At 34.5% G+C, this 18,482-nt stretch overlaps 1 protein-coding gene across 1 annotated transcript; it reads right to left on the reverse strand.

Moving 5' to 3' along the window:
• On the reverse strand, positions 1–1,161 carry LOC114175252 (uncharacterized). The gene has a single exon (XM_028060023.1). The coding sequence runs from the start codon at positions 1,159–1,161 to the stop codon at positions 1–3; it is 1,161 nt and encodes a 386-aa protein (XP_027915824.1).
• Positions 1,162–18,482: the final 17,321 nt, after the last annotated feature.

Here is an 18,482-nt window from a genome sequence, read left to right on the forward strand (position 1 = left end):
TTATGCCACAATGGAGCTATTATTTGCAAATTTAACACTATTTCTCATACATGGATTAAGATCAATCAACCAATTCTTGTTTCCAGTCATATGATTAGAGCACCCTATATCCAAGTACCAAGACATGCTATCCTCTTCAATGCCTGTTGTCGCCATCAGTAGTACTTGGTCTGAATCAGACCCATTTCCTTCCTCTTGTGCCATATTTGCTTCTTCTCCTTTTTGCCCCTTCTTTGATCTATCCTCCTGCCAACACTCATAAGAATAGTGTCCGTATTTTTCACAATTGTAGCACTGAACTCTTCTTTTATCATATGGTCTCCTGCCACCTTTTCCTCTTTCTCTGTTTTGATATTCGCCTCTACCTTTAGACCCATTGTTCTTAGATTTTTCTTGGGTCTTTGTTTCACTATTTCTGCCACCACTTCTGCCTCTAGATCTGCCTCTAGACCTTCCTCTACCTCTGCCTCTCCATCCACTTCCACCTCTGCCTCTAACTCCATAACTCACCTTGGCCTGTAGAGCCTGTTTAGTCACCTTCTCACCATTCTTCCTTTCATTCACTCTCTGTTCATGTGCTTCTAGAGAGTTTTGCAGTTCTTTTATTGTCATAACATCAATATCCCTTGACTCTTCTATGGCCACCACAACGTGGTCAAACCGTGGAGTTAAAGTCCTCAAAACTTTTTCTACAATTCTGTTGTCTTCTATGTTCTCATCACACGCTCTCATGGCATTGGTGATCACCTGCAATCTGTCAAAATACTCTGCCACAGTCTCCTTTTCTGTCATAGAGAGAAGTTCATATTGCCTTCTCAAGGATTGCAGTTTCACCTTCTTCATTTTCCCAGAATTTCCATACCCATTTTGTAAGATCTCCCAAACCTCTTTTGTTGTAACAACTTTTGAGATTTTCTGAAAGATAGGGGCAACAACACATTGATGCAGCAATACACGAGCCTTGCAGTCCAACTTCTTCATCTCTTTGTATGTTTTCTTGACTTCTTCATCAGCATTCTTGGGTGGTTCTTTGAAACCCACTTTCACAACCTCATCAATTTCTTGAAATCCAAGAATAACGTCCATCTTTACACACCAATCATCATAGCCCTTTCCATTAAATACGAGTAAGCTTCCCGGGATCAAACCTCCACTAGCCATGAGTAGAGCACACAACAATATTCCCAAGATTCCCTTTCTTGAACCTTGCTCTAGATACCACTCTGTTGGGCCTTAACAACAATTACGCAGACCCACTCCACTGCTTTTCTCACTTTCTCTCCTGATGCTTCCACACCACACGCGTACACATTTTTCTCACCTACCCTCTTTCTCCTTTTCTTCGTTCTCTCTCTTCACTCTCTGCTTCACACTAAGCTTCCGTTCGAAGCTTCTTCTCCACTCCACCGTCAAGCTGAGACTTCCTTCTTCTAACTCTCTCTTTGATAGCCATGTTTCTCTATTTCTCACTCATTCACTATTTCTTTTCTATTTGCAAGACACGCACCAGCTTTCGTCCAAACTGGAATAATGAAGAAGAAAGAAAACAGCAAGGGAAAGATGCTTACAAAGAGAAGGTAAAATCGCTTTTTTATTGAATATGCGTGTGTATCTAACTAGTACATGAAACTGAAGCAAGTATTTATATGCTGTTAGTTTGCTCTGTTTCTAACAGAAACAAAAACTGAAACTGGAACTAGTTTTTGGTTACAACTGTCAACAATTATGACTTCTCAGGCAATACACTAAGAGACGACTCAACTCACCCGGATATATATAACCTGGTCGGATTCAGCGGATGCTTGCACTTGTGGTGGATACCTCTGCTCACCCCCGAGCTATGTGTTACAAGTGTTACGATGAATCAATTTCCCTCACCACAAGATTAGCCCTTAATGAATTTCAGGCCTCCTGCTACTCTCACTATAGGAGTCAATCCGCTTTAGGTGAGACTAACTGACTCCTTAGAGTGTCAAGATGCAACCTTACCTTGATTCCTTACCCAGTTATACAAATGGGGCACCACCATGGACACCCACTAACAGGGACCATGAAATTACGTCCCGACCACTAAAGCGTGACCCAGAAAGTCTCACCTAGAGACCCCAAGGAATTACACACTGACACAGACCGATCATAATCACACAGTCAATTCACTATGCATGTATGCTTTCACCATATTACCCTTTAAAGCCAACACCTTTCATGTTCCAGGCCCAACTCATTTCAACTCATCATAAACCATCCACGCATAAAGGATTTCCAACTCATCTCATTATCATGCCTCTTTAATACCAACCATTTCATTAAAGTCTCATGCTAAGCTCATATCAACCCATTATTCACAACTCATGACTTGCACCACTCATACATACTCATTTATCTCATATTTTCAACTCAATACTTATAACCAATCAAGCATTATTCATACAAAGTTAAGAAAACAATCACAACTCGCACTGCCTCACCCAGCACCTCGCTCAGGCTGAAGGGTCTCGCTCAGGCGAGCCCCCTTCACCTAGGCGAGGGCTCAAAAAAGGGGGAACAGTAGCTCACACGGGATCTCGCTTAGGCGAGACCCCTCTCGCTTAGGCGAGACCCCTCTCGCTTGGGCGAGATGCTCGCTCGCTCAGGAGCAACGTGGGTCACCTGAGCGAGCGCTTGCATGAAATGTCTTGGGTGAGCCTTTGTTGATCTCGCCTAGGCGAGCCATGCTCGCTTGGGCGAGAAAACCAGTGTTCACCACTGTTCTCTCGTGCACAAACACCCAACAGATTCACCAAGGGTTCAATATTATCACACACAGATTCACAACAGCATACCAACATATTTCAAACGGTAAAATAGTGGTATAAATAGCATATCTCAAAAGAAAAGGTGAACCCTAGCTTCTCGTACCTGGAAACGTTAGCTAAGGCTTTGATACTCGAACAGTGAAGGACAGTAGCTCAAAGGACAGTTTCGCAAGCTGAAAAATGGTAGGACAAGTTCCAAAAACGAGCTCATTAGAAAGCTCTAACTGAGAACATACGGAAGAGACAAAATGAACATAGAGCTTGAGTTGGGAGGGAGTTACGCGGAACGGAAGAATGAGGCTGAGCTTGCTAAGCTATGACGACTCCAAACCCTAGCAGAGGAGGACGACAGCTGCTCTAAGAGATGTGTGGAATCTGTTTTTATGAAGAGTAGTTACAAGTTAGGGTTTTAGGGTATCTTAGGTCAAAAATTGAATTGGGCCAACCCCATTTAGGCCCAAAAGATTGGGTAGCCTCTAAAATAAGATGGGCAGAAACAATTGGGCCTTACAACATTAATATTAATAATAAAAGTAATAATTCTAAATATTTATTAATATTAATATTAACACTAATAATTATAATTATAATTATAATAATAACAATTCAAATAATAATAATAATAATATGGATCCAGTAAAAAAGAATAATAGTATGAAACCAATTCAATAACTAAACACAAGTATTCTTGCTAATAAATAAATTGAAAATAAATAATATTTATTTCAGAAAAATAATAACAATTTTTTTTTAATAATAATGTTCATAATAATACTAATGTAATATAACTAATAATAATAAGTAGTGACTGGTATTGAGACATATCATATGTACAGTTATTATTGTTTTTAAAATTATATTAAGAAAATTAATATAATTATAAATAATATGATATTTTTTTTAATATATAATCAAAGAATGAATGTTAGTTATGTGCACACATACATGTATATAATTTGTAATTTAATTATATGTCTTAGTCTATGAAATTATTTTATGATTATATTAGATAAATTAAAGTTAGCTCCTTTGTATCTAAAGCTTGTGATAATCCTAAGAAAAATTTTCTGGTCAATCAAATATCAGAAAAATTTCTTTGGTCAATTTTTATCTCGTAAAAGAAAAGACATTTTACATCCATATCTATTTTTAGCTATAATTATTAGCTATAACGTCAGGAAAATATGATAATTTTAAAAAACATGTGACTTTGTCACTTTTCTTAGTAAAAAAATTCTATTACGAAATTCAAATACACTTTATTGTGTTATAATTAGACCTTCAATTCAGATTTGTATCTTTCATTATGCATGCTCTATAAAATATTTTTTAAATTAAATAGATCCACACTAAAGTATAATGAAAACAACACTTTAATGTTAAATATATTAATAGTAAAGTAAAGTAAAAGTAGTGATTTAGGAGAAAAAAAACTCCTAGCCAACTTTAGTGCATGCCTTCAAGAATGAACCCACAGTTACATGATCATGATTGATGGGTTGATTTGTGATGAATTCATGAATGCAATTTATATGCACCGAAACATGTTGAGAGTGTGGGAGTTAAGGGAATTTGGCTTGAGTGTGACTCATTTTTGTTTTGTTAAACTTTCTCCGATCAATGAATTGTGCTTTGGATTATTAGGGAGGAATGACCCATGTGTTTGCATATTATCATGGAAATGCAGTCTAAAATCTTTCATATTTTTAGTGTGAAGAAATTATTGTGATAAGTTAATCTTGAATAAAGTGTAAGATTTTTTATTTTTGTTTTTCTCTATCATGACTTTAGTGTATTTTGCCATGATTCTGTTATTGTTTATTTTTTACTTTAACAAATATTCCATGTGATAATAAATGAAATAGAATTTCATAATGATATTTTATTTGAGACTATAATTTTATATAATTTACTATTAAATTTAAATAAAAATATTGTAGCAAAAATTAATTATTAAATTTAAAATTAATTTACAAATTTATAAATATTAAAATAAAAATTTAAATAGAATCAAATACGTAATCCTAATTTAACTATCAGCATTATCTATATAACTTTTGCTATGTTGGCTTCTTGAAACATCTCTTAATATTTCTAAGACCATGTACAATTAATGATATATAAGAATAGTTTAAACATGTTAGTTTTTTACTAATAACAATATTAATAATACTAATAATAATATTAATAAGGCTAATTATAATTTTAATGTTGATAATAATAACAACAATAATCATAATTATATTAATAATAATAAAATACAAACAATGATTATAGTAATAATACTAATGTAAATCATGTTGAAACTCCATTGAAGTTGCAAAGAAAAACCTATGATACAACAATCCACCATATTTCAAGTCCTTCGATTCCTCACCCAACTTTATATCTAGGAAACAAAAAGAACATAGTGTGAAAACTTTTCCTACTGACAAAATCTTTCAAATATACATACTTTATTTCATTCCACACCTCTTGAAAACAAAAAAACACGTAGTGGGAACACTTTTATTATATTTGAAAAAAAAATATTTTTATTTTAATTTATATTAAAATATTAATGTAATATTCTTATATTTAAATAAATAATTATGAGTAATTTTTGTATAAAAATTTTAATAATATGAGAAAAAGATAAGTAATCAATTATGAGTACTTTTTATATAATATATTAAATAAAATTAAAATTTATAATTAAATTTCTGAATTATAAATTATATTAAAATGAAATGTATATACATGTTTTAAATTAAGATGTAGGCATATTATACAATACAACATAAAATTGATGTTTAAATTTTTCAATAGAAGCATATATAAATATATACCTATAAACAATTTAAACCAGAGATGAACGTCAAAGAAGCATTTGTTTAATAATAGTAATAATAATACTAATAGTAACAATACTAATAATAATTATAATACTAATAATAATTATAATAATAATAACAATACCAATAATATAAATAATAATAATAACAATAATAATAATAATAATAATAATAATAATAATAATAATAATAATAAAACTACAAATATTAATAATAATACTATTGTTATGATTAATTGAAATAATATACCAATAATGATAATGCTAATTCTAATCCTAATAACAATAATTTTAAATAATAATAATAATAATAACAATTATAATAATAATAATAATAATAATAATAATAATAATAATAATAATAATAATGTTAATATCAATATTAATGACGATACATACAATAATATTATACTGATAATAATAATAAGGGTTAAATATGTTTTTGATTCTTTAATTTTGAGCGAAAATTTGATTTAGTCTATTTTGGAAATCTTGAACCAATTTAGTCCTTCAACTCTGTAAATGCGTGGATTTAGTCCTTTTAAGCAAATTTTATTAAGTTTATTTGACGTTTCAAACACATTTTTTATTATAGTATTTTAGTTTGTTTACCTCGTTTGACATATTTTTCTCTTCAATGTTAAATGATAAATGCGTTTTTAAATGTCAAGTAAACTTAAAAAAATTGTTTAAAGGACTACATCCATGCATTTATAAAGATGAGGATCTAAATTGGTTCAAAGTTTCAAAGTTTTCAGAAGGACTAATTTCAATTTTCACTAAAGGTTGAAGAATCAAATCATATTTAACCCTAATAATAATAATATCAATATTATAGATAATAATAATAATACAAATACTTATTATTTTATAATATTTAAATAAACAATTAATTTATATAAATATTTTCAAGTATTATAATTATGTATAATTATATATATAATATTTACATAAATATTTTTAAAATATGAAAAAAAAAATTGAAAATATTTCTAAATCATAGGGATCTAGTTAAATCATTATTTTGAACAATGGAGATATAACTATATCCATAAATAATAACCAATGCTAATTACTAATTTATAATTGATCCTTAAATAATAAAGATACGATTGTATTTTTTTAATAATAAAATCTGGTTATATTAAGTGTTGTTATTAAGATAGTTAAAATCAAGACTATGAGTAGGATGATAAAGAGTTTATATATTCGCAGATCAAGTAGATTGTAGATTTCACTTTTTATAATATTATATATATATATATATATATATATATATATATATATAATTATTCCATTTTATAAGGAATAAAAAATAATCCAACTTTGTCTTTTGAAATTTTAAATAACATGTATGAAAATAATTAATGTAATAAAATATGGAAATACGAAAATAATTAAAATAAAATAACGGAGAGAAAATAAATAAAAAAACAATTAGTTATTCGTCTTCATAAATAATATTAATATAAATTTCTTTATACAAGAAATAATAAATAGTAACATTATAATTAATAAATACTAAATGTTATTATGCTTTGGTTGTATACAAAATTGTTGCTGTAAAATTTGGAAATTATAATTGTATTAAATTTTAATTGAAAGTGTTGTAGTGTGTTGCAGTTGAACTTTAGTTGTATTATATTTTATTGAGAAATAAATTTTAATTGGATTAATATTTAATTTAGGTGAAAAGTGATTATGTGAGTGAGAACACATATAACAATGTATAATTTTAATTGTTCACCAAAGTATACAAGTAGTGCAACAGAAAATTAAAAAAAAAATTACGCTTTACATTATTTTAGGATTTTATTCGACGATCCTACCGATCTTACTATATTATGATTATGCATGGGATCAAACGTGTAAATAATATATAAATCATAGGATCATATGATTTTACGATTTAAATCTCGATTTGACTATCTTGGTTCTTATTATATTTTGCAAATTAGTTTTATAATCTTGTTTTGTTCGAGTCTTCAAACATGTGTAACTGTTTATAAAGATTTGTTGTGATATCATTAGTATAAAACTTGTAAAAAATATTCAAGAAATTTTTAACAAAATTTCATGTTTATAAAAGTTATGGATATTAATTATTATGATTGTTATAATAAAATAGTTATGATCGCCAATAAATATGTCAATATAATAATATGTGTTTAGTTGCAGGAAAAAAAAACAAAAAAAAACTTTCATTGTCATCAGGCATTTGTGCTTTAGTAAGTGATTAATTACTCTTTTCAATTGTTCTTTTCAATATAGAAACTATTGACCATTAGTGACACGTAAAACCTAAATAGTTGACCAATTAATTAGTGAGATGTAAGTTTTTTTCTTGTTATTTAGTTAACAACATATTCAGACACTACCATAGCATAGTTGTTGATGATTGTCTTTTTTTCATTTTAATATGTCAAGCAATCAACTTCTATTCATTGAATTCATGTGTAATTTTTAGCCAATAGCAAAACTTAGAGAAGAATGGTCTGTGATGATCTAAATGAAAAAACTTAAGTCAAAGATAGTGACTAATAGGCTTTATTTTTGACACATGTTCAAGTTCAACAATCCAATAAAAACAAATTTTAAAGAATGTATTTGTTCTATTTGTCCAATAAATCTAAACGTAACTATTTATAAATAATTCAGAACCATTAATGTTGTTTGTCCAACAATTTCCAACACAAACCTTCACCGATTACTAACATCATGGAAATATTGTTGCGAGCAAAAATTAAGCATTTTAACATCTAAATACAACTGGAGTTGTAGTCAAAATTAAGATATATCACAATTCGAGTAGTAGAATTTCAAAGCCCTATTGCAAAAACATGGTGAACATAAACCATTAAGAGAAAATTTGAGACAAAGAAAATTGTATCATAATGCCATTGTCGACGAAGTTAATAATTGATCTAGAATGAGTTGAAATCAAAACTAAATAATAAAACCACAATTAACAACTCTAATAAAACTTATGATTTACTATAACGACTCGAACCTAACAACCCTTCCAAAAGAATTTGTGATAAACATGTTTTATTGCTGATATCTATGGAAAACTGCTAATGATGGTCAGCTTTGTCCTGCATCAAGAACTGCAAGGAAAACATAATTGAAGCTCCTCAGCTAGCCACCAATATTTGATAAAATACGCATAAAAGAAGTTAAGAATGTGTTTGTACTTTCATTCTTAATCATGATAAGTTTATGATTTACTAGTATTATTATTACCTTGACAACCAACGTTCGAACCCCGACATACTTATTAATTTGCAACACAAACCTTCACCGATTACCAACATCAGGTAGCCTCTAATTGATTTAATATAATTTAACTTGGTAATTTGCAAAAGAATAAAAAATGCAACAATACAACTACAAGCATTTAACACTTGGAATTTGGTATGAAAACATGTTACCAATAACTTGTTAAATAGATCAACTTAATTTCCAGTTGCAACTTGTAACAACGTCTACATTCTACAAGTTATCAACTCATTGAACCATTGAACAAATAAATAGGAGAAAAACAAAAAGCAGAGTAAAAAAATTCTTGGAAATTCAACAATAGAAGCACCTTCATCTTCAAATAATGGTCTTCCTCGACATAATACTCATATGTTTCCAGCAAATAATATTAATTGTTGCATTTTTAAGCTAAGCAAAGTTTATATAGAAACAAAAGATAAAATCTTACTCATTATGACCACATTTTTTCACATTTCTTGTTGACCTGCCAAGAAATAATACATCTTTTGAGAGAAGAAACAATAACATTCTACCAATGGTTGAATATCACTAAATAACTCAGCTGCAAACATAAAATCAAAGGTGATAAGAAATCTAGAAAGTATATATCGAAGATAATGCTTAAACTAAAAAAAAGATGTAGCTCGTTGAAATTTATATACTAATTGAAAATGAGATACTAAACAAAAAATGACCTTTTGTCCACTTTTTGAATTAAAGATACTGTATTCATTAAGTTAACAGATAACCCAATTTTAATTTTTTTTAGTAGAAAACATTTCCATAGAGAAAAAAAAGCAATAAAAAAGAATGATATTATAATAAAACATGGTAAAAAAATTTAAAAATCATGGTTTCATAACATAAAAATATCACAAGAAACCATTTCTAGAAAAAAAACTTCTACAACATTCAACTTTGAAGAAAATAAGACATATTTGGATAGAGTATGTAATTTGTAGGCCAACATTCCACGCCATCTTTACTGAGATTTCATGTCAAATATAAAATGAAAAACTAAAAAAAAATATAAACAAAAACTAACTACAAATAAAACAATTTTAGAATCCAAATAGCTCCTAAAAATTTAAACGTGTACAAAATTTTTAATAAATAAACTAAAGTGCGTAAAAATTGAAATGAACAATATTAAAGGATCTAAAGATAGGTAATGAATGCAAAGAAATTTAAATATTATTATATCTTTAAGTCATCAATTCCTAGAGCTTTGAGTGATCACAAATATAATCCCATAGATAGCTTGAAAAGTCAGGAAGACAAACCAAAGATAAGTTATGGAAGACTTCCCAAACTGTTAATAAAAAAACTATGATTAAACCATACCAATAGTATATGTGAAAAAGAACAATAATATTAATAGAAACATTAATATTAACAGAATTTTTTCGCTCATCAATTTTAAATACTCAACTTGACAGGTTAATCATTATTGTTAACTAACTAAGAAATGGAAGCATATACCACAAAGAGATAGAAGCAAATTGATAAATAGACAAATCTTCTCCATCTGGTTTTATTAGATAGATCTCCTACAAAGAGATTTCCCAGTAGTCAGTCTTTACAAATGTAAATTGCTTGTCTGGTTTAATGAACACCTAACAGATAAAAATAAAATTAAGAAAACATGATTTACAGAATTGTACTCACCAGTGTTATGCGAAAAAAAAAATGCTACTTTCATTCCACAACTGTAATAAAAACATTTCTTCCATGGCACAAATTACAACATATCACAACATTTTATTTAGAGAAGAAACAATAACATTTAGCAGTGGTTGAACATCACTAAATAACATAGCTGTAAACTAAAAATCAAAGGTGATGAGTGATCTAAAAAGTATATATCAAGGACAATGCATAAACCCAAAAGAGATGGAGCTAGTTACACGAATATATATATATATATATATATATATATATATATATATATATATATATATTTAGGGAGTACTTAGAGCTGGACTTAGACTTGCTACCACTATGGTTGGAAACAGAAGACTTGTTCTTAACTTGCTTCTTTGTTGCTCAATAACAACTTCAAATGTTGATGGCAATTCAATGATCATGTCGAAAATTCGTTTCCGGTCATCTTTATCAAACCCGAATCTGGTTCTAAAATAGAATTCGACATATAAAAGTTTATTAGTTTATTCAATGAGCAACACCAATTACAAATACAAAGCATAAATGATTAATGAAAACAAAAGTAGGCCAATATTGATATCATAGTTCCCAATCCCTAAAGCTTGGATACAAATCTCATCACGTAATGCTCACAGGTAACCTGAACAAATAAATAAAAATTATTAGAAATGAATATAAAATACAAAATACAAAAATAACAAAATACAATAGGTACAACTTTCAGTATACCACAACCATTTGGAATGAAGGACTGGGAACAAAAAATATGTTTTTGAAAATAATAAAACAAATGGGTAACTATAAAAGAACCTGATAAACAAAATGTCTAGAATTTGTTCTTAAAGCTAGACGTACATACATCTTTTTCCTCAAACAAAAAAAATATATATAATGGACATAACTTTTTGAAAACAACCAAAATTCAAACAAACATGATAGAATATAATAATCAAGAACTTCAAAATAATCCCCAAACACTAAATAAATTAACAGACCACTAACTCCAACTAAATCTCAAAAACAAAAAAAGAGATGTTTTACCAATGTCCATAATCATCACACCGCATAAAAAGTACTTCAAAAGCCTCAAACATCATTTCCTTCAATGCCAAACAGGCTATGCAAACATAAACAGAAACCAAATAAGATGAATAAAAGGCCAATTAGTATATAAGAAAGACAAAAAAGCTTATGCCTCGTCAATTTGGAAAAATTAACTAATAAACCTGCAAAAGTTCCTAAAGCATTAAAATTGTTCCTACTGAATACAAATGTACCCGAGAACACAAGTTAACTGGGACCAATGACTAACTAGATGCACGCGTCCACCTACTAGAACCTGAGTGTCTTCTCCCAAGCGCCTGAGTGTCATCTCCCAGGTGCCTGAGTGTCTTCTTCCAGGTGCCTGAGTGTCTTCTTCTGATGTAGGAGTCTACTAGCGGGGGGCCTGCAAAGTCACTTCGACGCTCAAGTCAGTGTTAGAGCAATAAATGACTACAATAGTAAAAAATAACACGACCTCTTTACCTCGTGAACTGTGCCTTTTATACTACTTTATTGGGCCAAACCCTATGGGCCTAGGGTTTCCGCTGCCTGGTAGGTTTAGGTTTCACTAATTGCGTTTAATTACTCTTAATAACTTATCATTCCTAATTTCTTCAATACTTACCGTAGTTCATTTGGTAAAGGTGTCTTCTGCCCCAAATGCCGAGGTTATTACGAATCCTTCATTATTCGTGCGTTATAGAATCTCTTGTGTCAGAGTATATCCGAACCTCATATTGGTACACTTCGCATGCTGGGGCATATTCGTCACTTCAAGGTGCTTACTTCAATTAGAAGTATCCCTTCCCCCCAATATGTACATTAGTCCCCCAAGAGTTGAGACTAATATGTCGAGAACTCTTCACACTATTATGCTTTAAGCAGAGGCGACTTCAGCCATAAGAGTTTATGTGGCGTTGGACATACTTGCCTAAGGCGCAGCGGAGAAATTTTTTGCATGCGCATGCTAGTGGTTTCACGTGCCAATGCGCTTTGGGGAGTGGAAAAGGCCGCGTTACTTTAATGGGCCTGGGCCTTGTCATGATGTGATGTTGCCTTGGGAATTATGAAAGGCGCTGCCTACTAGTCATTGGATTATTTTGATCGAACGGATGTCACGCACGTTGCACTGTGCTCATTGCCTTGCTATAAATAGGGTAATTACGTTTTTGGCACCCTCGTTGATCTCGTTTACAGCTTGAGACGTCTCGTTTGTTTGTGAAGCTTGGCAGGTATGTCCTCGTCCTCATTGTCTGATAAGTCGGCCTCTAGGATTCACTCAGATAGGATAGGGACGTCCTCAGCCCAACCTTCTAGTAATAGCACCTCCTCTAACGAGGAGAGCTTATCGGAGATTCCTCTACGGTCTGGGTATGAGTGGGTTGATAGCATTGTGCGTGAGTATTTTTTGAAGTACAAATGATGTTCCTCTATTCGCAGATTTGCCGAGGCATATGCGATTTTAGATGAGGACAGTCCTGACGAAGCCGTGTCCTTAGACCGAGTTGGTCGTGTAGATAATGCTTGCCATGGGCGAGAAGGTTACTCGGATGAGTTTTTTTATATGTATGCTGTGTTGTTTACAAATTTGCATGTCCGATTACCGTTCGACGAGTTCACTGTTGGGGTGTTGAGGATTTTAAATGTGGCTCCGTCGCAGTTACATCCTAATGCGTGGGTTGCTTTACAAGCTTTTAGATTTTTGTGTCGGATTTTAGGTTTGAAACCATCTCCAGCCGTGTTCTTGCATCACTATAGCACTAGACCTAAGGAACCTGTGAGGTGGTTATAGTTGTTTGGGCAACCCAGGATAGGTTTATTCGCCCCATATTCGTCCTCCTTCAAAAATTACAAGAACACTTTCTTTAGGGTTGTAGTTAACCCTGTTGGTCGCTCTTACTTATTTGATGGTGACACTCCCAAATTTCCCTTTTATTGGACGCGTAATCCCCTACACTATGATGAGTGGCCCCGGACTATGATGTCAGCCGAGGACTGCGAGGTTTTTAATTTGCTTGATTCATTTCCTCGACGGCTTCCTACTAAGCGTATTGTGGCTATACTGAGTTCTCCTCGTCCTCGCGGGGACATGCTGGGTATGTGCGAATTTTTCATACACACACTATGTGTTAACTTGTCTTACTTTGTTTTTATTTGCATCAGCTTTGATGGTGTCGCATGAGGGTGTTGGTGCGGGTCAGAAAAGTCATTTTCACTTACTTCGCGAAAAACTGAATGAGCGGAAGAAAGGTGGAGACAACGCTCCAAGGACAAGCTCTACCTACCAACCCAAAGGTGCTACAGATGTTGGTAGTCCTCGGCCTCCTCCTATAGCAGAGAAAAAGAAGAGAAAGACTGCTCAAAAGGATAGAGGTTCGTCGCGCCCTCCTTCCCAAAGCGCAGTCGCGTGTCCGGGGATGCCTTTTACCAACGTTTGATGGAGGCTGAAATGCAAATATATGATGGGATGAGTATTACTCTATCCCAGGAGGAGGCTAATTTGATTACGGAGTCGCCATTTCCAACCCTCATGAAAGCCTTCACAGAGTTTCAGTCTCGGGCTTTAGTCATAGGGAGACACATGGGCCACGAGCTGATTAAAGTGGGCCAGACAGAAGATCTTGAAGCCAAGGTTGCTTCGTTGAAAAAGCAACTTCGAGTGGCTAATACGGAGAAAGACAAATTGGCGGGGGAGGTGAGTGATTTCCAGAAGCAGCTCCAACAGGCTATTGGTGACAAGAAGTCTTGGCGCAATCGCAGTCTTGAAGCTGAGGAGAAGTTGAAGAAAAGTTCTGAAGAAGCATCGGCCTTGAAACGCTCCCTTGATGAGATGAAGACTGCCCATGCAGAGTTAGACAAGGAAGTTTGGGAGTTGCGGGAGGGTGTTGTGGAAGAGCATGAGCTTGGCTTCAGGAAGGCCTTGCGTCAAGCAACCCTCCTTTTTGACATTCCCGCGGATGATGATCATTTCGATGTGGGGAAAGATGTATATCAGAAAGCACTGGTGCGAATTGAGGATATTCCTGTTATCTCGGATCAGGCCAAAGATACCCCACCTACTCCTACTGTCGAGGACACTTAAAGGTCGAGGGATGGGAATGTAGATGGTGCAGGTGATAGGGACTGATGGCTGGCCTTTGGCATGCGCATTTTGTTTTGGGTTTGCACTAGTTATATACACCATTTGTGATGCCCCAATAGTTGTAATATTTTTTGAGAAACTCTACCTTTCCCTTTTTGTTGCTATATACCCCGACATTACGAAGGTTGTAATATTTTGATGTGCCCTTAAGCAATCTTTTATTGTTGCACTTGTGTATAATTCTTCTATGCTTGAGATCGTGCATTTGCTTTTGTTTTATTAAGATTAATTCGGCTTGTATATTACACGGTGACTTGGCCTTAAGGCCAGCTTGCGCTAGTTATATAGTCGACCTTAGCTAGCTTATGGTTTCCAACAGGGACTTACAACAAGTAGATGATGTCTTTTTTAAGACATGTCGACCTTGGTTGACTAAGGTTGTCAACAGGGACTTTTTGAGGGTGGAGTGTTCTCTCCATAAAGATCTTGCGTCGACCTTAATTGATTAGTATTATCAACAGGGACTTAGCTTTTGCTGGAATTATTAACTAATTGGACATAGATATAACTTAATCTTTTTCATTGATATTGGGCCTCGTTAAAACCTTTCCGGCCAAAACCCTCCTTAGGGAAAAAGATCGGAATAGGAAAGAGTACCCTTGATTACATCATTAGCTATAGTAAAATTTCAAGTGTGTTACATTCCACATCCTGGGAACTGGTGTCCCACATAGATGATGCAGCCTATATGCTCCTTTACCCTCATCTGCGGTGACTCTAAATGGGCCTTCCCAATTTGCTGAGAATTTCCCCTCTACCTTCCTTGCGTTACTGTTCATCCGCCACACTAAGTCTCCTGGGTGGAACTTTCTAGGTTTTACCTTAGAGTTATATCTTCGCGACATTCTTATCTTAGCAGCTGCTTCTTGAATTTTAGCATGTTCTCTATATTCAGGTAGGAGGTCTAGATTACTCGCTAGACACTGGGCATTGACGGCCTCTTCATAGTTCTGCTGATGAAGAGAAGGCTCGCCTATCTCCACCGGTATCATGGCATTTGTTCCATATGTAAGGCTGTAAGGAGTTTCCTTGGTGGCAGATTGTGGCGTGCAGCGGTATGCCCAAAGTACTTCTAGCAATTGCTCCGGCCACAGTCCCTTTGCTTTGTCCAGCCTCTTCTTTAATTCTTGCAAGATAACTTTGTTGGCTGCTTCTGCTTGACCGTTGCCTTGCGGGTGTTCCACTGAGCTAGTTACATGCTTGATGTGCAATCCCAGGTAGAAGTCTTTGAGTCCAGCATCGGTGAATTGCTTCCCATTTTCGGTAATTATGGTGTGCGGAATTCCAAAGCGACAAATGATATTTCTCCAGACAAACTTTTGCACTTGCTGTGTTGTGATGGTTGTCAATGGGTCGGCCTCAATCCATTTTGTAAAATAATCTACAACGACCAACAGAAACTTGACTTGCCCCTTTCCAGGGGTAAATGGGCCGATGATGTCCATTCCCCATTTAGCAAAGGGCCATGGGGAGGAGATGTTGTGCAGTTCTTCTTGCTTGACATGGGATATGTTCCCGTGCTTCTGGCATGATATGTAGCGTTTGACAAAGCTGGTGACGTCTGCCATCATGGTGGGCCAGTAGTATCCTGCCCTTAATATTCTTGTTGACATTGTTCTGGCACCGGAATGGTATCCGCAAATGCCCTGGTGTAATTCCTTCATAACATATTCCGCTTGCTCTATGTCAATACATTTCAGTAAAGGGGTGGTGAATCCCCTCTTGAATAATTCGTCTCTGACTACGGTATATCGTGCTTCCTTCCTCTCCCAATCCTTTTCTGGGTTATCAGGTTTGTTTCCAGTTTTTAAAAATATCAGCTCTTACATTACTTGCTCTGGGCACATGCTCAATCTTATATTCATCGAAACCTTGTAGTATGTTTGTTACTATGTGATAGTACTGGAGTAAAAGTGGGTCTTAAATTGGAACTCTTCAGTCAGATGTCCAACTGTTAATCTTGAGTCTGTGCGGCATATGATTCTGGTTACCCCCATTTCTCTAGCAAGTGTCAATCCTGCCACCATTGCTTCAGACTCTACCTGATTATTTGAGACTCTGAATTTGAAACGAAGGGATTGTTCCAAAACTATCTCGTTGGGTCCTTCCAGTACGATTCCAGCTCCTCATCCTCGGATGTTAGAGGATCCATCGACGTGTAGCGTCCACCAGATGGTTGTTGGATTTGTTTCATGTTGCAACTCAGCAGCGAAGTCTGCTAAGCATTGGGCCTTGATGGGTCCTCTAAGCTCGTACTAAATTTCATATTCTGAGAGTTCTACTGCCCAAGCAGCCATTCTACAGGCAAGGCCTGGCTTCCTCAAAATTTTGTGGACAGGGTGATCCGTTCAAACAATAATGCGGTGATTATGAAAGTATGGCCTCAAACGTTGTGCTGCAATGAGTAAGGATAACGCCATCTTTTCCATTGTTTGGTATCTAGTCTCTGCGTCTTGGAGTGTTCGACTTACAAAGTATATTGGGTGCTGCTCCCGTTGTCTTTCTTGAACTATCGCAGCACTCACAGCGTCCTCAGTTGCGGCTAAGTAGATTATTAAAGGGACTGAGGTGTCAGGGCGTTGGAGGATGGGGGTGATGTTAGGGATTGCTTGATGCTGTTAAAACTCTTTTCGCATGTCTCATCCCACTGGAATCGGGTCGCTTTCTTTAATAACTTCAGGATTGGCTTGGCCTTTTCTGCGAGCTTAAGCATGAATCTACTAAGAGCAATTAATCTTCCCATCAACCGCTGAACTTCCCTGAGGTTTTTTGGGCTATTCATAGCGGATATTGCGTCACGCTTTTCCGGGTTTGCCTCAATCCATCTATGTGTTAGCATAAACCCGAGAAATTTTCCGTCATCTACCCCAAATACACATTTTTCCGGATTAAGCCTCATATTGTTGCTGTTTAACATGGTGAATACTTCTGCCAGATCCTTGATGTGTTGTTCTACAGAATTGGACTTCACCACCAGATCATCAACATATACTTCCAAATTTCTACCTATCATTCCTTTGAACATATTGTCCATGAACCTTTGGTATGTGGCCCCTGCATTTTTCAGGCCAAATGGCATAACTTCATAGTAAAAGTTTGCCTCTTCAGTAATGAAAGTTATCTTTAACTTGTCTCTGGGATCCATTGGGATCTGGTGATATCCGGAGAAAGCATCTAAGAAACTAAGAATTTGATGGCCAGTTGCTCCATCTACCAGTCGATCAATGTTTGGGAGTGGATAGGCATCCTTTCGGCAAGTTTTATTCAGATCTGTATAGTCGGTGCACATACGCCACTTGCCGTTGGGTTTTTTGACAATGACTACGTTTGCCAGCCATGTGGTGTATCGCACCTCCTGGATGAATCCAGCTTGCAGTAGTTTGGCCGACTCCTCCCTCGCCGCTTTTCTTTTTTCTTCCCCCAACTTTCGTTTTCTTTGCGCCACAGGCTTTGCTTCCTTAAACGTTGATAACCTATGGCACACTATGTCAGGATGTATGCTTGGTAAGTTCGAAGTGGTCCAGGCAAAAGATATCTTATTGCGCATTAGCACTGCTGCTAACACTTCTTTTTCTGCCTTCTGTATGGTAGATCCTATCTGCAAATATTTTCCATCACCAAGAGGTACAGTTCCTCCTATCGGCTTTACGCGCTCCTCACCCTCCATTCTGGGGTCTAACTCTTGAATGGATGAACTATCCTCTGACGTGACCTTCTCAACGTTGTTCGACGAATGCAACTT

The sequence above is a fragment of the Vigna unguiculata genome, chromosome 3 (assembly GCF_037176805.1).
Source record: "Vigna unguiculata cultivar grain cowpea cultivar isolate G323 ecotype 2 chromosome 3, ASM3717680v1, whole genome shotgun sequence".
NCBI classification, from domain to species: domain Eukaryota; kingdom Viridiplantae; phylum Streptophyta; class Magnoliopsida; order Fabales; family Fabaceae; genus Vigna; species Vigna unguiculata.